Source organism: Mus caroli, unplaced genomic scaffold, assembly GCF_978045245.1.
Source record: "Mus caroli unplaced genomic scaffold, Mus_caroli_1 scaffold_8, whole genome shotgun sequence".
Lineage (NCBI taxonomy): Eukaryota > Metazoa > Chordata > Mammalia > Rodentia > Muridae > Mus > Mus caroli.
Window position 1 is genome coordinate 28,274,259 of NW_028227263.1, and position 22,111 is coordinate 28,296,369.

General features: G+C 46.3%; 1 protein-coding gene across 2 annotated transcripts in view; it reads right to left on the reverse strand.

The window, feature by feature from the left end:
* Xylt1 (xylosyltransferase 1) overlaps positions 1-22,111 on the reverse strand; it is a 296,523-nt gene that overhangs the window by 60,042 nt on the left and 214,370 nt on the right. For both annotated transcript variants that reach the window (XM_085841368.1, XM_021168481.3), the window contains exon 5: positions 20,665-20,867. In XM_085841368.1, coding sequence (XP_085697494.1) covers positions 20,665-20,867 — 203 coding nt within the window. The remainder of the gene's footprint in view (positions 1-20,664; positions 20,868-22,111) is intronic.

Sequence of the window (22,111 nt, forward strand, 5' to 3'; positions counted from 1 at the left end):
CCTAACAGGTCCTGTCCTATGCCACATGCCTGTGACAGCAGTGGATAACAACAACAGTCATAGTATAGCAAGGTCCTCATGATATGGAGTGAGTTGCCAGCACTGAAAGGAATCATGAGACACATACCCAAAGCATCCCACCGAGACTGTGGGGACAGTCCCTCCCTCCCTGCAAGCGGCAGGCTGGAGAGCCACCTGGATAATAAAACCCAATCGCTGCTAATTGGATTTACTTTTTTGTTACTCATGAAAATGATGTGGCACTAAAACATGCTCATTGCATTTGAAGGGACCTGCAAATCACTTTGCAAAGCCTTGACACGTTCACAGAGCATTTGGAAGAAACACATTTCTCATTTTAAACACACATATGCCATCTGAAGAGGCCATTTATCTGATGTTCCATCAGTGAGAACTCTGAACACACAAGCCCTTCCTCAAGATGGCTGTAATGGCAAGGTGACTGACAGGGATCAGCACCAAGGGGCCTGGTTGGTTCTGAGGCTGCTAGAAACATGAACAAATTAAACTGTAGCCTGCTGTGGTAGCACATGACTACAGGACCAGCACTCTGGAAGCTGATGAGAAAAGATGGCATGAGGCCAGCCTGGGCTGTGTAGTGAGACCCTATCTCCAAACAAAATATTTAAATATGCTGTTCAGTTTGGTTTGGATACATATATACATACATGTCCACAAGGCACATACATGTGTATGTGAAGTCAATTTGTTAATTACATATTAATTCTCTGTAATCTGGCTATCTTTACATGTTATGAGATATATCAAGTAAGTATCCTCTTTGATTAGACAAATTCTAGCTTCCCATATGTCCTAGTCAGTTTAACTGTCAACTTGACACAGCCTAGAATGGTCTGAGGAAGGACTCGTAGTCCTATGAAAACCCTTCTTCTGTTAGTATTATCACTACGTCAGTAGAACTAGAGTCTACAATGACCTAACTCCCAGAACACCATTTAGTTTGGATACTGGCTGAGGGTGGGGCTGAGCTCAAAGGGCAGGTGACTCTCCACTGCTCACCTTGCCCTTCTTGGCCAGCCCACTAAGTCTACCAGCTTGTCAGAACTGGATCAAGGTTACAATGTCTCCTGAGGCAGACAGGAAGCCACACACACTTCCACAGAAAACAAACCCTGTGGCCACCCACCTCTGCAAGCTTTGTGCAGACACAGATGTCTGCTTCAGAGAGTCTCTGATAGACCAGAATTGTTACTTCCTGGATGGTCTCCACCCACACGTTCTCAAGGGTATTTGCTTACCTCAGAGCTGAGGAGAAAATTTAAGAGATCAGAGTGTGTAAGTAGAGAGTGCCTTGAGTAGGTAATGTGGCACTTCTTGGGGACAGAAGGTTTTAGAAAAAAAATGTTTTTAAAGAATTTATCAAATCCATCAGTGGTTATCAGACTGCAGCCCCCAGACCCCAACCTCTTCCAGGCAGCTGTGGCCTCAGGACCTCTGGCCTGAGGCTTCTCTGTAGAATACACAATTCTGTCTGTTTCTACACTGGCATAAGTCATGGGAGAAATTTGCATTGAGTAAAAAGGTTTAGAGGCTTGCAAAAAAGTTCAACAACCATAAAAGCCTAACTCTTTTTATATTTTTAGGAAAGAGGGACGATGACAATTTTTTTCCCTTTGAGTAGTAGTACTTCCTCTAGAACATGGGGAATCCTACTATAACATGGCAAACATGGCAGCTTGGAGGGTAAAAGGGAGACTCCAGACTACACTGTCAGCACAGGCCCTGGGAAGAGAGGACCCACTCCAGGCGTGTTAACTCTGTTCTTTTCAGTGTTAGACTGCCTTTCTTTGCCTTCCTCTCCACCCTGGCTTGCCTGCTCAGTGTCTAGACATACTGTGCTCTCTGCTCTCTTGGGAGGTGTGGTTCCCCAGCCTCTCAACAGGCCAGGCTCTGACTTGAGCATATGCTAAGTAGATGCTCTGTGCCTCCAACTGTGCTTTCTGGCTTCCGAGGCAAATTCTGCTCTCTGCCACTGAGTTCCTCTCGAGTCAGGTGGAGCTGTTTCCATGGGAAAAACTGAGCCCTGGTTGTTTGACTGTCTGAACGTACGCGACCTGGTTCTTTGGTCAAGGTTACTCATTTACAGGAATCTCTATCTCTTCCAAAAGAGTTATTTACTCAGGGTCAATATCTTAGCCTGGCTCCCTGTGTGGTTCCATGGCAACCTACACAGTGTTTGCTAACAACAACAAAAAAAATTTTAGTAAATGGCATTAGGTGCCATATCAGAGAGCTGCGTTACAGAAGCAATACTTCAAGCGCATTGATCATTGAGGAGCTATTTTCAGATATCTAGATATTTACATGTCTGTACTGGGAAGAAGGCCATGCAGTACATTGTAAAGCAGGGCATATACCAGATGAAGGCCAAGCTTGCACCTGCTTTGTTCTTGTGGCTGTAATCTCATTCATTCCTTCAGCAAACATGAATGCTAGACTTACTATAAATCAGGACCTGTTCAAGATGCCACGGGGATAGTCATGATGGAGACGGAGGCCCTTTGAGAACGAGCTCTGGTTCTGCATGTCCTGGACTGCCATGGGTCCTCCATATCAATAACGGGACACGTCAGGAACCTGCTTGCAAAAGCTGAGATCTGATTGTGTTCTCCACAACAGAGAAGGCAGGCGCTGTGGTAGAGGAGAGGCTAGCAGACATTCTGCACCCTAGCTGGACACAGCACACCGAGTTGCTTCATGCGCATAGACTGCTGGGTGATAGTCCCAAGCATGTGCCAGGGTTCCTAAGGTGGATTTTTTAAAATTTGAATTAGATTTCTTCTAGGCTAAAGAAAATACATGGGCAGGTCTAGTAGAGATGAGCCAAATGGGTGACAGCCAGGTAAGCCACTGTTCTTGCAGGAACACTGAGCTGACCTGTGTTTGAAGCCTGTCTGTACCACTGTCTTGTAGGCAACTTTTCTCCTCTAAGCTTCAGTTTCCTTCTTGGAGTCAGGCCAAGACCGGATAGTCCCTGTGTATGAAATGTCTAATTCAGGGCACATAATTATTCCTTGATTATGATAGCTCTTGTGACTTATTTGGCTCTGAGAGAGGAAGGAGGTTGGTTGGTCCCATGTCTCCAGCCCTAGCATACCATGCTATGACACACAGCCATTAGGATACCAGGATAGTCTTTGAAGTGTCAAGAGGCTAAGAAGCAACCGGAGTCCAGCCTCAGTGGTTGGTCCTACAATAATGACCATAGATAGTAGAGCATACCCACACACTGGTGTATCTATGTGAAAAACACTGTGCATATTCACAAGCATCCTAGAAGTTAGGCCTCTAAAGGGGAAGCTGAAATCTCTTCTCTTTCTACACCACCCTCTTAGTGTTTCTCCCCTTTCTCTTATGTAGCCACATACACTAAAATATCACCATTCACAAAAGAATTGAAAAACACACTGGCAAAACTTGAATGTGGATTTTCTTAGCAGTGCTATTCAAAAGCTGCGAACAACTCAAACATCCTTCAATGTACAAAGATAGATGAAGAGATTGTGGTATAGACATTTGATAGAATATTAAATGGAATGAAATAGAAATAATTTCTACAACCTGGATTAATCATGAATGTATTATGTCAAGGCAAAGAAGCTGGACACAAAGTGCACACATATGGGTTTGATTAACATGACATATCCGGTCACCAAATCTAAAGAAAGCAGACTGGTGGATCCCCAGGTTTGGGAGATCTCAAGAGTGACTGCCAAATGAGTACCAGTTTTTGAGGTGATTAAAATACCTAGAACCAGAGGTGGTGCTGGATGCGTGACACTGAAGGCACTAAATGCCATGGGTTGGGTTTTATGGCGTGTGGACTTTGCTACCACAAATAAAGAGTAGTTGAGCCTAAAAAGTTCAAACTGTAGAAAAAGTTCATTAGTACACAGCTGTCATAGTGACCATGGTACAGTATCTGTAGCAGGCATATAGGACAGAGATTTTTGAGCTGAGTAGTCACAGCATCCTTGGTGAGCAGCCCCTCTTACAGCAGGGCAAACACAGCTTCCCAGCATGAGGGCAGCTGTGTCCGTGAGAGTATGGACGGCAACATGAGCGTCTGTAGAGCATGCATGTTAATCTGCTCTAGGCTGTAAGTGTGTCTCTCTTCCCAACAACCTTCTGAGATCAATGCTGCCTATTAAGCCCATTTTACAGAGGAAGAAGTAAAGACAGCATGAAGGACATGTGTCCTGCTAAACAGACTACTTGTAAACAGGATCAAAGAGTTGAACCAGACAGCCTGAACTCAAGCCCTGTTGAATACAGAGGGCTGAGGACCACTTGATTCAGTTAATGGAAACTGGAGGGAAGGTGGGCAGCTGATGTCCTTTCTCTCAGAGGACAGGGACAATAAGCAACTGCCACGTGATAACGGATTGTGTGGGGCTCAGACTCTGTCTCAGAATACATAAAGTTTGCATGAGCCAGGCAGGCGTGGTATCAGGAGGTCCCCGTGTCCCACTGGGCTCCCTGACAAGCTTCTAGGCTCTGTTCAGGCTCCTCTGGCTAAGCAGAGGTGAGGCTGAGCAGGATTTATGGGAACCCAGCACGGCTCATTGTTCTTTTGAAATGGACCCTCTGGCTTTTCAGATGTCCTCCATTTTTACAGTGGTGAGATCCGAAAATGCCTCTAGCAGGGACAATTAAGTAAAGACAAACCTGTGGGTCCCAACTCAGGGATGTTTTCATTAATTCTGGTTTAAAAAAGCACAGCAACACATCTCATCTGCCATCTCTTCCTGTACTGAGACAGCAGTCACTGAAGGCATACGGGGTTGTCAGTGACACCAAGGGGGCTCAGGCTTTCATTTCCATGGCATTCAGAAGGTGCCAGGTGCTGTAGCAGGCACTGAAGGCACAATGGTGGCTAGAACAGATGTGCTCTATGCCCTTGAGTACCTGCAGACCGAGTAGGGTTGTCTCTCTGAGCTGCCATCACTGTCCCTGGTTGACTACCCTCTTTGAGTTAAGCAGGCACCTCACACATGGCAGCTTTAACACTCACAGCAAACGCAGAGGGAGGGAACTTGCCTTGTTTCATTCTTAGATGAGAGAACTGAGGCACTGGGTGGTCAAGTGATTTTCCCAAGGACGCCCAGTCAGTAAATGGGACGGACAGCTGAAACTTGAACTTTGACCCTGTACACTACTCACACCCATCTTTGTTCCCCTTCCCTGATGGCCTGAGTAAATGGGACGTTCTGCCAAAGAGGAAAGAAGTTTGAGGTTCAGTTTCATGTTCTTCTCAGGCCACTGGGAACAGGGTGCCTAAAATACGAGCTGCTATGGTTAATCTCAACACAGGAAAGACCAGGATATACTGCTTAGGCTGAGCTAGATGGAATATATCCACTTGTATAGCCTGAGCTCTACTGTGCATATCCACTGGCATAGCCTGGGACACACTGTAGTAACCCACCTGTAAAGCCTGGGGTCTACTGTACTTATCATTCTCTTTCCTAGACTGGGATACACCTTTTCCTGTCCATTTGCACAGTCTGAGATATACCATATCTATCTACTTGGGCTAACAGGAAAAAAAAATGCATTTCAATTTCTCCTCCTCTGGAGCCTGGCAAAGTTCTATACTTTTCCCTGCCATCTTTCTCCTTCCTGGCAAACAATGATCAGGAACTGGGGCACTATTGCTATGGCACTGTGCAATTTAAGAAAGAAACTTTGAAAGGCTTCCTGTTGCCGTCAGAACACACTCTGGTCTTTAACATAGATTTCAAGGTCCCCTACAGTCTGACCACCTTCCTTTCAGGCTGTAAGTTGTTGACCATCGCCATTGCCACACACTGCTTACATCAGCGCTCCTTCATTTGCTGGGTGAGTGGTATTCTCTCCTGCCTGAGGACCTTTGAATGCACAGCCAGCACCCCCACCCCACCCCCAGCTCTCCATCACTCAGTTATTTCCTCTTATTTCAACTCTCAACTCAAAGGTAATACATTCTCCAGGGAAGTTCCTCTGCCCCCTAGAATAGAGGAGATTCTATGCATAACATTTTACTTAGTATGCTTGCATATCTCTTTTGCAACAATGTCATAAAAGTATAATTATTTAATAGCCTGATCAGTATGTTCTTTAATGGCAGGGGTCTTGGGGCCAGGCAAATGTCAGGCACACTGTAGGTCTTCATTAAGCAAGTGCTAGTTGACTTGATGGTATGGATGATGAATGAATGAATGAATGAATGAATAGACAGGCCTTAAAGCTGATGTTATTAAAATGAGTTTGGTTTTTAACTTATTATTTGAAAGTGTTTCGTTCTCTCTTTGGAATGACATTGCCACCTGCTGCAGACTCCAGAGACCAATTATAGGAGAAGAGATTGTGCAGATAGAGGCAGAGGGACAGTAAGGAGTCAGACACAAGACCTACCAAGTTACAGAAAGAAGACCAGGATTCTGGGAAATCTTGGAGCATTTGAAGATATTAAAGAATTAGCCAGAAACACGAATGTTTAACCAAGAAGTGAAGCACGTGTGTACAAGCATGTGCTTGTGTGTGTGCGTGCAACATGTGTGTTTGTGTGTAAGCAGAGATCTTGGCAAGAGCTAAGACCAATGACTGTTGGCATCAGTGCCATTAGCCTTTCTGATTCTGGCTGAGGTTGGTGGCACAGGGTGAACTGCAGGGCTAATGAGCACCAGGTATTAATGATGGGTTTTCACAGAGAAGGTTGGCTCTGGCTGAGTTTTACAGCAGGGGGCCTAGACTAAACTAATGACACGGACTTCTGCCTGCAAGCCAGCTGTCTTTGTCTTCTTGGCTGGCTCTGGCAGGACAGCCTGATGCAAGGGCTGTACTTCACAAGCTGCATCTAGGTGAAGGCTGAAGAAGAAGCCCACTGGGGTGCATCAGATGTTGCTGCTCAAGGGCAGAAGAGACAGAACAGAGGGCATTGGTAATGTGCTATCATCTGGGATCCTGAAGACTGACCCCATGAAGGGACCAGAAGCTGGCACACAGGCTGAAAAGACCATCTACAGTGACATCCAGGGAAATGTGTGTATGGTCAGAACTAGACTTGCAAAGGTTGAGATATGTGTTCTGAACAAGGCCACTATCTGAAACATGGCAGATATGTCCGGATGAGCTAAGGTAGAGCCTGCAGACTATGGCCCATTCTGTAAATAAAGCTCTATTGGAACACAGTAAGAGACATTCGCTTACATATTTGTCTGTGGATGCTTCATTGCTCTAACAGTGAATTCAATCAATGTAGAGACCATTGATCAATGCAGCTCACAGGACCAAACATTTCCCTTTATAAAGTCTATCTAGGAGCTAGACAGCTCAGTGGGTAACATACTTGCTGTGTAGACATGTAGACCAGAATTTGGATTACCATGGTGGTGTGTGCTTGTTACTCTAATGCTGGGAAATTGATAGGACAATGCATGGAGTTTACTGACCAGCTAGCTAGTCTAGCTTATCATTAAGTTTCTGGTCTAGTGAGATGTCTGGCATCAACCAAAGCTTTCTCTCTCTCTCTCTCTCTCTCTCTCTCTCTCTCTCTCTCTCACACACACACACACACACACTAACACTCACACTCACGTTGATCAGTCCCTTATCCAATACAATGCCTCCATTTGCCTATTCCTCTACCTTCTCCATGCCTTGACTTTCTTTGATTTGTGATGTGGAATTTCATGTATCCCAGGCTGGACTTGAATACTCTCTGTTGCTGAGGGTAAGGGTGGTCTTGAACTCTTGAACTTTCTGGTATTTCTACCAGAGTCTTCCTAGTTCACATTGTTCTTTAGAGTAGCTTTGCTCATAAAACTTTCAACCCACAAGCATGGAATATCAAAGCACTATACTTTCCCAGCACCCAGCAAAGTGGCCTTACACATAGTAGGCCTTCAATAATATTTCCCGAATGATCAGAGTCACTTACTTATTGTATTGTTGCTTGATTAATTTTTTTCTTATTTAATCAGAGACTTTTTCAAGAGAGATTTCCAGTTCTGAATGTCAGGTTGGGTGCATCAATTCTTCCTCATATGTGTTCAACTATCTAAGCGTTCACACTTCTGAAATCTCACCATGTCTCAGGTCTTTGCAAACCTTGAGTGTGTGGGCCGCACTCAAGATTCTGAGGCTTAGTGTTGACCACATGGGAGGATCGAAGTCTGATCTGTGGCTCTCAGCAGGTGGGAATGTTCTCACCATCTCTTGTCTCATAAACAGAAACAGTGAAGGTCCTCTCTTGCTGTATGGATAAGCAGTAAAGAGAGACCAGGAAATAGTCAGGACCCTTACAGATAGATGTCAGTGTTCAGTCTAGTCACAAGAGATGACTGACTCCAGCTAGCTCAGTGAAGATGAAGCTACAGCTCTTGATCTTGCATGCATCCATGCCTCTCAGTCAGGACATTGCCCCAGCTGCCTAATGCTTATGCTGTACCTTCGAAAGTGATCTGAGTAACAGAACTCGTTAGCTAAAGGTGTCCAGAAAATTCATTGTTTAAAAAGAACTTGTTAGAAACTTCCCCAGGGTGGCCAACTTTTAAACAAAGATTGACTCTGTAATCAAAAATCGTCTGGCCGTAGACCAGATTCTAGCAGCACAAGGAACATAATTGAGAAAGGGGTGGCAGTGTTTGCGCCCCTGGCAGGATTTGCCAAGGAGTGTTGAGTGATGAGCACAATTAAGAGAGGGCAAAGAAGAATCCTCCACGGGAGGAGGTGAGGCCCTGGAGATGGGCAGCAGCTCTTGGGCATGGCTTTTACTCCTGGGTAGAGAAACAGAACACCAGTGCTGACATTACACGACACCTTCCTCAGTGGAAATGCTGGCTGCTATGGTCTGTGGGGCAGTAGACCATGAGAGGTAGCCTGGTCCTCTGTTGAGCTAAGGCTAGAAGTCCCAGAGGGACGGTAGGAACTTCACCTTCTCTCAGGCACCAGGCCCCTGTCACTAGCCTCAGCCCCATATGGATTTGTGTCCATCAGTCATGTAAGGACAACACCCCAAACTCCTCCACATATAGCTGAGGAAAAGAACATGACCTGTGGTCACTTAGGCTCAAGACAGAGATTGCCATTCTAATGAGGTACATAGAGGCCTGGAGGGCTTAGCCAATAAGCTTTCCTTCCCAGATATTTCTCCCTGCAAAAGGTATTTAATCTCAGGCCCACCCTGAGAAGCAGGGTATGGTTTTATGTATCCACTTTCAACCATAGCAATAAGTGATTTGGAACCACAGACTGTCTCTTTTCAGTGGGATCCACTGTGGGAAGACATGGAGAAGGTCTTTGCCTACAGAGCTGCTGTCTAATCTTCCATAGAAGGCCTCTCTGCACTCCCAGCCATGACTGCCACCAAGCCAAGCCTGCCACCATCAAGTCAAGGACAATCACAGTGGGACCAGCCAGAGCTCTCCGCCCCTCCCCTCCCCTAGCCCAAGGCTAGGTCTAGATGGCAGGCCCAGATTCTGTTCTCAGTTCTTCCCCAACTTCCAGTGGCACCTGGCAGTCCAAAAGCCTGGGAAGTCCACAGCACCAGCCATTTCGCAGGCTGTCGGTCCTCTGAGCCAGCTCTGGCTGCCCCACATCTCAGACTGTGCTCCCCCAACCCTCAGAGCAGTGTCCTGGTGCTTTGCTATAGTCCACACCCACCCTGGCAGCAGCATCGGTGGCTTGGGGTAAGAACAATCTTCCCTCATCCCTCCCTGATTGGCCATGCACTGTGGTGGAATGGACTGGGGACCCACAACCCTACCAACAGTGGTCAAGGGCTTTCTTCCTATTCTCCTCCCACTGACAAACCAGCATTATGGGGTAGGGCCAAGTCCAGATTCCAGCTGCCTAATCTGGACTGTGGGGCTGTTTCAGCACTGGTAGGCAAAAGCCATTCTCACAGTGATGGGGCCTAAGATCTAAGCCATGACCATGCCCCTAAGCTAGTGACTAGTCCAGACATCCAATCCACTTGGGCAGTGTTTCTGGGCAGCCTACTATGTTCTGACACTAGGTACCATTGGTAAGGCTAATGAGGACATCATTGGGACAGATTGGGAGGGAGCTTCCACTTGAAGCTCCGGCAGACTGTATTAACTGGAGAGAACGTGAGGAAATGAGCATCCTGGACCATGGGGAGGAGAGGAGGCCATTGGAGGCTCAATGCAGACGAAGACAACTACTTTCTCCACTCCCATGTTTGAAAGTCATTTGCTCTGTTTTTTATGCGTTTTATGTATCCCAGGCCTTGAGTATTCTTTGTAGCAGAGGAGAAGGGTGGCCTTGAACTTCTGATCTCCCTGCCTTCATGTAGCAAGAGCTGGGATTATAAATGTACATCACTCCACTGGTTTCTGTGGTGCTGGTGACAAAAACCAGGGCACCACACTGCTGTATAGACTGAGATTTCACCCCAGCCCTGAGCTCCTCACAGGCATGCCCCATCAATATTTCTGCATTAGTCTAAGGGCAGGGAAAAGGAAAATATGAGATGGTGGGAGAGGCGAGAGGACAGAGAGGAGATCTACTAACAGGCCAGACCATGGTTTTGTCTAGAATTCATAATTACATGGGGCTTTTTAGCTCGTATCTGCATTGTCCTCAGAGAAGAGCGATTTCCTTATAAAAAAAAAAAACTCAAAACTTTCCAATTCTGTATTAATACACGCCCATGGCCATAACAAACCCATTGGGGCAGCAAGAGGTCACCAAGCTGCCTCCTATGGTCTTCCTCCCATCCCCTCCTTGGGAGGGAATGACAGTCCTCGAGGTCAGAGGCATCACTTAGTGAGTAGAACGATGCAGGCAGGACTTCCTTCCAAGTACCATTGCTGTGCCCTATACTTCTTGTCCCAGGGCCTGGGTTGCATCTTTGAGGTCAACAACAGCCACGTTCTTCCATTTTGACTCTTTCTGCCTTGTGCTGGGCTGGTAGGCATATTACCAAGACAAGATGGTAGTCTCAGCTGTTTTCTTGTGCAAGTTGAGCATAACCATGTTTAGATTGTGGCGATGAAGGGGATTTGGGAACGTAGACTTGGGCCTGAGACCTTCTGCTCATGGGGCTATTTTGTCAGCAAGCTAGATTGAGTCAATGATCAGGTTCTCATTGGAAACTGCTCCGTACATCGCTCTGCCACAGACAGCAGTGTCAACCTCCTTTTGAGGGTATGAAAATGCAGACTCAGAAGGTTGCCCTCAGTCATCATGAGAACACAGTACCGATAGGAGGTGTGCAATGGTGTATTAGCTCAGGTTGTACAGACTGGGAAGTTTAAACAGCAGGCACTTTCCCCATCGCTCTGGAAGCTGAAGGTCTAAGACCAAAGTGCTAGGGGATTTGATTTCCAGTTTAGGCCTTCACCCCAGCTTGCACATGGCCACTTTCTTGCTGGTTTCTCTCAAGGAAGAGAGAAACAAAGTTGGTGTTTTGGTGTCTATTTGCCTAATTCTGTAGAACCTGGAACCAATCCTCATTTACCTCAGCAAACTTGAATGACCTCCTTCTAAGCCCTGTCTCCAAACCCAGAAACAGTGTTTTTTTCAGCATATGGGGAACATTTTTTTTCTAACATGGAGGAGGCTGATGTCACATGGCTTCTTCTCTGCCCCGGTAGAGCAGTTGATAGAGTAAAAAAAGTCAGCATATTTATTATTGTTGCTGTTATTATTATTATTGCATGGGAATGATTATGCATATTGGAAATGATAGCAACCATTCCTTCTTAATTGTGCCTGAATTAGACTAATGTTTAAATGACCGAGAATCCCATGGATTACCACAGCTAGACACTTAAGGGCAGAATCTGTAGAGTCCAAGCCTCAGCAGGCAGGCTTATGGAGGGCTGTGATGGTTGCGACTGGTTGAGGCAGAACAGCTGGTCCCTAGGTTTATGCTTGGGGCAAACACCCTCACTCAAGTCCCCATGCAGACTGTGAAGGCATGAATTAGTGTTCTGAGTGACTGACTGTTCCCCCTTGGTGTCAGCTGCCTATGCGACACAGTGGCAGAGCAGGTCAGCTATGGAGAGCACCTTACTTTGGCAGTCTATGGAACCCCTGCTGCATTCCCCGCTGGACTGTGGTCCTTGTACAAGTTAGCTGGATCCAGTGACTCTCAGTGCCCTTTTTGTGTGATCACACAGGGTGCAGGAAGGACATGGCAGAAAGGATCGGCTGGTTGGCTCTTGGGCTCTGTTGTGTGTAACCCTCTCCTGAGTTCTCATCCAGCAGGGACTAGGATGGGGAGGAATGACCACAGAGCTTCAGGTCAGAGCTATGAAGTAAGTGTGAGAGGACCTAGGACAAGTGAGATTGTTCAGCTGGTGAAGGTGCTTGCTAGCAAAACCCAGTAACTTGAGTTTGACCTCTACAACCTAAGGTAGAAAAAGAACAGACTTCTGAAGTTGTCCTCTAACCCTCATAATAACCTCTCCCTCCCTCTCTCTCTCTCTCTCTCTCTCTCTCTCTCTCTCTCTCACACACACACACACACACACACACACACACACACACACACATACCACATGATGCTGATGATGCTGATGATGATATTGTTGTTGTTTTTTAAAGAGTGACAGGAACTGTTTGGGAAGAACTCAGCTCCTTCTTCTCCCCAGTGATGGACACACCACGGATCTGAATCTTAGTCCTGATGCCTGAGTTTTGAGACCCTGAAAAAATTCTCTTACTTCACAGCTTCTGTTTGTTCATCTGTACAATGAGATCCTGGGGTGGCATCTCCCACCCGAGGCTGTTTCAAGAATGACCATGGATCATACCTGACAAACACAAGGCCCAGCATATCATGCCCACTAAGCTCCTAGAAATGTCATCAACTGTGATTGTCTACGGGAGAAGGGGAGAAGGGCAGATCTCCAGGGGTTCTGCTGGGCGTCTACTTTTAGGGCCCTGACAGGTTACTCAGCATGCAGAGCCATGATGCAGAATGTCACCAAGGGAGGAGATGCACATAATAAAGATGTAAAAACTCACATTTTACATTTTTTCATCTAACGGTTGTAATATAACTCTGCCCAGTAGGCCCTGTACTCCTCCGAATCTCTTCCATCATCAATATAAAAAAGCAGCAAACACAAATCCCTGTTCCACTTGACATTTTAAGAGATGCTATCTATCCAGGTTGCCCTTGAAATGAACTTCTACCAGTGTAGAAGTTAGGTGTCAGGAATAGGCAAGAGGGATAACAGACACCACAGAGCTGTTTGCCTGCACCATGGACTACCCTAGGCTCACATTCAAATCCTCAGCATGTACTTAGAGCATCCTTGCATGCATACCATTCCTTCCCGTGGCCACAGAGGAACAGCCAGGACAAGATGGAGACCCTTGAGGTCCACGGTGGAAGAAATTAGGATGAAATACCTTTAAAAAAATTCACCATACCATAGACCTGATATCTGGTGAGACCATCAGCAAGGAGTTGTAGCAATCTGGGTTTTTTTTTTTTTTTTTGAAACATTGGCTCACCCCTCTTTTGGGATTATAAAAGCAAATAATTAATATTGTCTAGTGGAGTTGTGCTCTGTGAAACAAACATAAGGATTCTGGGTCACTGTTAACCTTTATGTTAAAATAAAATTTAGAAGTTAGTTGCTTTGCCCCATGAGGCACATTTCAATTTTTTGTGTGGCATCATGTGGTCCACAGCTTTGGATGATATGTTAGGGTGCATTTGCATCACCCCTAAATGTGTCACTAGAGGGTTCTGCATTAGCATATTGCCTGGATTCCAATAGTCTCTCAAAGAGCAGCCTTTGTAGGAAGAACCAACTGTGCCAGACTGCAGCCCAGAGAGTAGATTTAGTTCCACTCAAGAATGAGCCATCCAAACCTTCCTCCCCAGCATCTGATTTTTTTTTTAAAAGAAGAAATGTGATAGGAAGTCACACCAATTCTCTCCCAGGAGGCTGCACAGTCTCCCTGTCCTACGAAAGCCAGTGAGTGAGTTAGGAGGAAACTGCAGCATGTTGGTGCTGGCAACACTGCTCAGGCAAACCTCCATCCACTTCCTGCCCTTTGTTCTACAACATTCCCTCTGCTGCTATGCATCCTCTCCATCCCTCCAGAAATCTCCATCCTTATTTACAGGGTAAAGATGATGTCCTAAACCCAAGTGACCACTTGTGGCTTCCCGAGGAACCTGAATGTTTTCCCTCTGCTCTCAAGAGAACTCCAGCTGCTCCCCTTTTGTCTAGTAGATAATGGGGGGGGGGGTCCGTCTTAGTTTCAAGAAGGCCCAAGAGCTGTCTGATCTAAAATACAGATCAACAATGCTTGAGCATCAGGCAGGAGGAAAACAAGTGGCATTTCTGCAAAGGCGGAGGGTGTGTGTGTAGGGGGTGTGGGCTGTCGGCTGGAAAAATAACAGGCCTAGAGATATGTTTATTTTGCTACGGGATGCAAACAAGGCCGTTAACAGCATAATTACCAGCAAGGCTCGCTATCCCAGTCCCCGCATCAGCAGCAGCAGAGCAGGTGCACCCTTTCAGATCCCACATTATCTGGGAGGAGATTTTGTTGGATGTTTTTGTCCCTGGGGCTTCAGGGTCTCAGGAAAGAGGGTGAGCATTTCTGAGCACTCACAGACAAAAGTGGTTCGGATGCTGAAAGAGCACAGGTCACCTCAAAGACCCAAGCTGGCACCCTAAAATAAGATTTCCTGGCAAGCTCAGTTATTTCCTGCAGCTCATATATTTTATTGTTTTTTTGTGTGTGTGTGCATCATTTGTGTGTGTGTGTGTGTGTGTGTTCACTTGTGAAGTTTCAGGTGTTGTAGGTCAGGAGTTGTTCACCTTGTGTTTTGAGACAGTATCTCTTATTAGCCTGCAACTCAAGGATTGGCTAAGCTGATTATCCAGTGAGCCCAGATCTACTGCTTGGTCCTCACCTCCTCAGCACTGACATTACAAAGCACTCACCATCATTTACACGGGTTCTGGGGATTAAGCCGTGGTCCATATGCTTGCTGGCAAGCGTTTTACCGACCGAGCCATCTCTCCAGTAACCCATACCTCCTATCACAGCAGTTATTTGTTTTCTGTTTCTGAAATTCTGTGATGAATGTCTCTGCCCCCACCTCATGACAGTGGATTTTGGCCCTCTTCCTTGTGTTACAACCATATGCTGAGATTTAAATGTGCAGAGATCCTTATACACAGAGAATCTGTAATCAGTAGGTCCAAAGCAGAGCCCTGGATTTCTGAGAATCATTCATAGCCCAGATTGTCTTTACTGAGTAACTCATCATGATGGTTAAAGCCCCACTGAGAGAGAAATGTCTCCCTGCTACAGCCTCCAATCTCCAGGGCCTCAACCTGGGGAGCTACCTGGTAAAAGCTTGCCAGAAGTTCTGGTCTCTCTGGGTGTGGTTTAGCTTGTGATCCCCTGGGGGTTTCTGAGTGGGGCTGAGTTGATGAGGGTCCAACCTGGCTGTGGTTGGAGGGCATCTGAAGTGAGGATGCATATGAGAGTGTCTGTTAGGTTACTATTAGGCTGTGTGGGTGGATGCTGGGTTCAGCAGCACTAAGAAGGGTACACAAGTTTCTACCTGCCCTGGGGAGATGTGAAGTTAGATGGCTGTGGGCTGGGGTGATGTTCTAGAAGGATGGCTTGAGGGCTGGGGAGATGACTCAGTGGGTAGAACACTTGCCATACACATATACAGAGCTGAGTTTGGATCCCTAGGACTCAGGTAAAGAAAGACACAGTGATGAGTGTCTGTGATCACAGCACTCCTGTGGTGAGGTAAGAGGGGAGGAAAAGAGAATCCTTGGAAGCTCATGAACCAAGTTGCCTAGAGTATGTGATAGTGAAAAGGAGACCCTGTATCTAACAAAATGGAAGGTGAGGACAGACGGGAGGTTGTCCTCTGATTGACACATGCATGCCATGGTACATGTGCATCTGTACTTACACACCATCACCACCACCACCACCACCACCACCACCACCACCATCACCACTGCCACCACCACCACCATCACCACTGCCACCACCACCACCTCCATTCTGTTCGAATCTATAGGCTGTGATTTCTCTGGCTCACAAGCAACGCTTATGAACCTGCTCTGCCAAATTCTTGTCTCAGGCCACTGGGCTGTTCTTCTCTTGCTCCATCTCCCATGGAAATGCTCTGTGAGTCTCCTGAAGGAGGATGTCTGCGCAGGTGTGGGGCTCGAGTTCCCCAGGCAGAAGGTGGCTGCCTGGCTGGATTAGCTGTGAGGCTAAATGACTGCATGGATTCTGGAAGCTCCTATGGCTTCTGGATGCTTGCCTCTGCCTGGAGGTTGAGAGCAGTTCTGTTGACATGGTTCTGGGAGCATCAGAAGCACTGACCTTCTCCATGGTTTTCCTACCTCTATGTGGGCCCTTCCATCTCTTCTCCCATAACCACCAACACTATATCTCAAGATGAACATAAGATCTCCTGCTTCCTAGTGTGGGCACCAGGGCACCAACAGATTAACAAGTGAACTCAAGGTCCTGTTCTATTAGCTCTTCTGTTTGATCACAAGACCTTGGCTGGGTCTTGTCAAGACTTTGACTCACAGTAGACCTATGAAATTTGTTTGGGTTTGTTAGAAGGAGTCCCATCTGCTGAATTCATTCATGGGTATATAGGGTTCTCTCCACTGGGCTCACTAGGGTGGCTTGAACTCTTCCACCCCCAATATACCCCTGAATTGCTCTACACGAGGTTGGGCAGTAAGACAAAGAGGAAGAAGTTAAAGGAAGCTTAGATTTCAAACCCGAGTCTCTGATTTCTATTTGTGACTCTGATTCTGTCCCAGGCAACCAGAACTGCTGGAGAGAGAGAGCTCTCCTGTTCAGCAGAGATTCAGGAGTAAGCAAGAATTACACCGGAAATACACCTTGCCCACAGCATCATTGGAAGGTTGGCACCCACAAAGCACTGTGCACCCATGGGCTGTGCACTCCTGTCTGTAACTACCTCTTGATGTCAGTCACAGGGATTCTTCTATCCCCATGAGCCAATGAGAGATGGAAGGGATGATGACATAGGAATGACTGAGCACAGAATTTGGGTGCCCCCATTGATTTCCAATCCTTGGGCACTTCAGCTCTGCTCCAGGACTTGTCAAATCTTTGACTCACAGTATGTCTGTTAAACCACTGATCTTGACAAGGCTTTGACCCACGGTAAGCTTGTGAAGCTCCTAGTAGGCTTCTTATACATCTTTCTTTTATAGGATGAGAATCAAAATATGTGTTAAATTCCCCAACAGAGGTTATGGAACATAATAGGTATGCAGTGAGTGTTTCCACGTTAGGTCTCATACAAACCGGATTTGGAAAGATCGTAGAGAGGTCTGGCTACTTGCTTCCTGTCTTATCTACTTGCATTTTCTAATTTATTCAAATGTACGGTCCCCAACACTGGTACTCTCTCAAGACACAGGTTTGCGTCTGTGATTAACATAACTTATATGTCTACATAGTGGGTCCCATGTGCTACGTGTTATAGCCCTGTGTCCCCAAGAGGCAGAAAAGGCAAATCCTGGGTTTAGCTTGAAATATCCCAACACTGTTTCCCATAGGCAACAGCTTCTGTTACACAAATGCACATGTACATGCACACGCACACACACACACACACATACCACAGGCAGAGTATGAACCCTGAGCAGGGCTGTGGACATATTCAACCTTCTACCCTTTGCTAAAGCAAAAGTCCGAATGATGGATGTCTCTGTGCAGGTCCAAACCAAACAAGAGGGAGAAATGTTAGTGGCCTCATCCCCACATACATGTGGCCAGTAGTTCGTGGCCTCATCCCCACATACATGTGGCCGGTCAACAGGACGCTAGGTATGCTTACTTCCTTGGTTGGCAAGACATGAGAAATATGGCGAGCATGCCTTTTGATGAGAACTAGAACTTGGGAACACTCATGTCTAACTATACATTGTGCATTTACTAGTTTCAACCAGAGCCTACACAGGGCAGTACTGCTATCAACAGTGGGACGGTAAATTATACTGTCTGAGCATGCTTAGTCTGTCCATTATCCACACATGAATCTCCTTTACACACAAATTATGTCTTGTTTTCTCTTGAAACACTGTTCCCAGATTCACTCTGCCTTTCACACCTTGGGAAGGGATGAGAGGCAAAAAATAATCACTTGTCTTTTCACTCCATAAGAGGAAAAGGGGAAATATTTTGAAGGGAGGGGGAGTGTGAAGTCCTGCCTGTGATACACACATCACCCCATGGCTGTGACCAGCCTGTGTTTACCCAGAACTTGCTATGCATCAGGCTGTGTGTTGCCTCTGTGGGACCATTTTTCATTTTCCTCCCCCAACAATCTCTTGCAAGAAGCACTGCTGTCATGCTCAATTTTAAGGTAGAAAATTAAGGCATACACAATTGAAGTAGTATGCACCAACGCACATGGCTACCTGTGTCCAGGAGCTAACATGTCTATGCCTCTATCAGCCAGTGAGTCTTAATTACCTCGGAAGAGAGGCTGTACGCCCAGTAATGGTGGGCAGGGGGAGGGGGACTCAGAGTGGATACCTCAGGCTGCTTCTGTCCATGAAGACTCCCTAAGTCCTCAGAGCCTCTCGGAAATGTCTAAAGTGGGCACTTCCACCGCACTTTGGGAAAGCTCTTAACTTTCTTATTCTTCCTGGGATGGAAGGAGTCGTTTTAGAAGCTACAGATGGAACAGCAGATGGAACGTGAAACCTATCAGAGTTGCCCAGGATGAAACCATTCATCTGCAAAATCCATATGTTTTTGTGTGGGGCGACTTCATAGAAACAACAGCAAGAGGAAATAGCAGAGCCCGGAGCACGAGCTGCCGCTAGCCTTGAGACTGACAAGACAGAGTGCGCAGAAGAGCTGAGAGGGTGGGTGGACACTCTGGCAATTACCTGGGAGACGGAGGAAGAGCAAGCGAGGCACAGACACAAACACTGAGTTGTAAAGCTAAAGGAGCCAGGAAGAACACCTTCAGCACATGGTCTGAGGAAGACAGCTGGGGCCCTTGCAAAGAAAAAAAATGCAAACTCGGCTGCAACTTAGATGGCAGCAGCTGATGTGCACCAAGTGCCTTGCAATGCCTGGTGCTCTGCTATAGTCTGTTATTGCCTCTTGGTATCACATGGGTGAATTTATGTCCCTGTAAGTCTGCTGCTGCTTTGATAGCTCATCTCCGATTTCCATGCTGAGCGGTCTGGTGAGAGTCTGAGCCTGCATCCTCTCAGACCCTTACCCTCCTGGGTGAGTGGTCATGGTTACAGCTGGGACTGCAATTAATGCAAAGCATTGGGGGTGGCAGCTGTGGGTATGCCTACCTGCTTCCTTCTGCATCTTCTAGGCAGGTTGCAGCTATACAGACAGCCCACTCTCCTGATTTTCCCAAGAGGTAAATTTCAAGCAGAAAGAACATCTACTTTGGAAATGGACAGAACTGGTTCTAATCCTTGCTTTGTCATGTCTTCACTCTATGATTGTGGACCTCAGTTTGACCACCTAACTACTGGGTTCCCTAAAAGGCTCAAGGAATGCCCTCCCGCAGGAGTTGCTATATACTGCATTTTGGAGAAATTTCTGAATTCAGTCCTTTATTGGAAGACAACCCCTTGCCCTATTCTTGTCTAGCTAAAGTCACCTTTCATCAGGCTCTTGTTCACTAAACTCCATCCAGTTTTAGATTTTTCAGATGCAAAATGTTCATTTTTTTATTAATAATTTTGCCCATTATGTTTTCTCATATAAAGAAGTGGTACTCTCAGCTGTAGGTGATCTAGGCCCCCACAGGACATTTGGCAATATCGTCAGACATTGTGTGAGAAGAATACAGGTGGGCAGAACATGCTATTAGGAGCGTAGGTAAAGACCAAAGACACAGATAAACACCTGACAGGGCAAGGGGAAGCCCCATAGTAAAGAATTTGCCAGCCCAAACATCAATAGTGCATGGCTTACAAAGCTTGGTCTAGAATGTTCTTCCTGCTCTTCTGTGTTCCATCCTTGATTGCACATCTTGCTCTAGAATATATTTTAGGGTCTTTCTCACTTCCTATATGTGACCTTGCCTGGGCTGCTTTAAGCAACTGCCATTCTAATAGGCTGCTTTGAGCTCAACATCAAGGTCAGATCTGTCCTTCCTCCGCTCAAAACACACTTTCATTTGGCTTGGAGTAACAGTTCCATGACATACCCTAGGAGTACTCTCTGACTCTGTGTCTGGTTACTCGATCCCTCCTTATCTGTTACATCACTTCCAAGCCCAACCGCCTCTTGCCCACACCGGTACGTTCTTGCCTCAGGGAGGGCTGGCCTAGCTCTTCTCTGCCATGGAACACTTTCTGCGGCAGCACCCTTCAGTTCATCTTCTTCTATTATTATTCACAAGGCTTCTCCTGGCCTTTGTCATTAGGAATACAATGCACTCCCACTTCTGCCCTCTGCTCTCTGAATTCAATGCTAGCTGATCTCATAGAGAACACAGCGCATCTTATGAGGCTGGATGCTTCATTGGACAGGGAGCTGACTGCTTTTTTGTTTCCTCACTGTTGTTAAGGGAAGAGGGGAGGGAAGCAGGACCCTGGAACTGGGGCTTGGAGCCGGTGACTGCCTCACCTGATGGGGTAGTCAGCAGCACTGAGGTTGATGAAGAAGTCCCAGGGCCAGTCAGTCATCTCTAGTAGATCCCGCATGCTCTGCAGGTAGGTGGATAGGAGGCTGGCTCCACCCCAAATGGTGGCCATCCTCCAGGAGGTGACTCGGACATTGTCGTACTGCCTGGAGAACTGGAGCACTTGCCGATGCAGGTAATTGGAACGCTTTTCCAAGGAGAGAGAAGGAGAAAGGGGATCAGAAAACATCAGCCATTGGATATCCCGACTACTCCTGTCCCTTGTAGTTGGTGTGTCTGAGCACAGTGGAACTGGCTGTTGTCATGCTGGCCTGCAGTGTCTTTCTATACCAATATTAACCACTGGCTACTTAAGTTGAGTTAGTTAACCAGTGGACTTGAGGTGATGGACCTAGAACACTACATGATATTAGATGACTGCTGCATGTTATCTCAACGTATCAAGCTCAAGAACATGGGCCTATCTAAACTTGAGTCTTTGTGGGTAGGAGATGGGGTTTCTATGTTCTATCTATGTTCAGGACCCCCTCTTTTCCCTTACTGTTTCACAGGGTGACTGGAAACACATCTTGGGGATGAAAATAGCCCTTTACCTCTTTGGATTCATTTAGTGTTAAAGCTATAACTGGGCCTTGTACTAGGTGAGAAGTCTACCACTGTCTTAGAACCTCAACCTGTGCTTTTCTGAGAAGAATGGGGCTGAACTTGACCTCAGAGCAACCTTCCTGCCTCCGCCTTAGGTCTAGGGTTCTAGACATGCACATATCTTGTGACATCAACAGATTAATGGGACTTCTAGGAAGAGATGACTCCTGGGTCAGCAAGCCAAGTATGAGTTTTGGTAATAAGGTTGTATTAGCATACAGGCATGTCTATTGATTGACAGTTGTCTGTGTCTGCAGTCAGGCAAGGGAAGAACTGATTAGCATATGGTCTAAAAGGATATTTCAACTACCTGGACTTCTCTAGAAAAAGTGCGCTCACTCCTAGGATAGCTAGCATCACAGATCTGTGAGCACAGGCAGTGTGCACTAGACAGGGAAAGGACAAGGTAAAAAACAAAACAAAACACAGCACATTTAGGTTTTGCAAAGAAATTTGTGTGTGTGAGTGTGTTATGTTATGTTTTGTAGGAGGAAGACAAACACTACCAGTAATGCAGAACATGGTGTAAAAAGCTAGGTGAGAATTCCTCCCATGGGAGGATCTGGAATGATCTGAGCACAAAGAAATGAAAGGAATTTAAAGCTATGGATATGCTAATTTTCTGAACTGACTAGCTCACTGTGCATACATATAGCAACATATCAAATTTTAATCAATAAATGTGTAATTATCATGTGTTGAGGAAGATTAAAAAGACAAACAACCAAGCTTTTCTATAGAAAAAACAGCACCACAACGAAACATTCTGAAACTAACACACACACA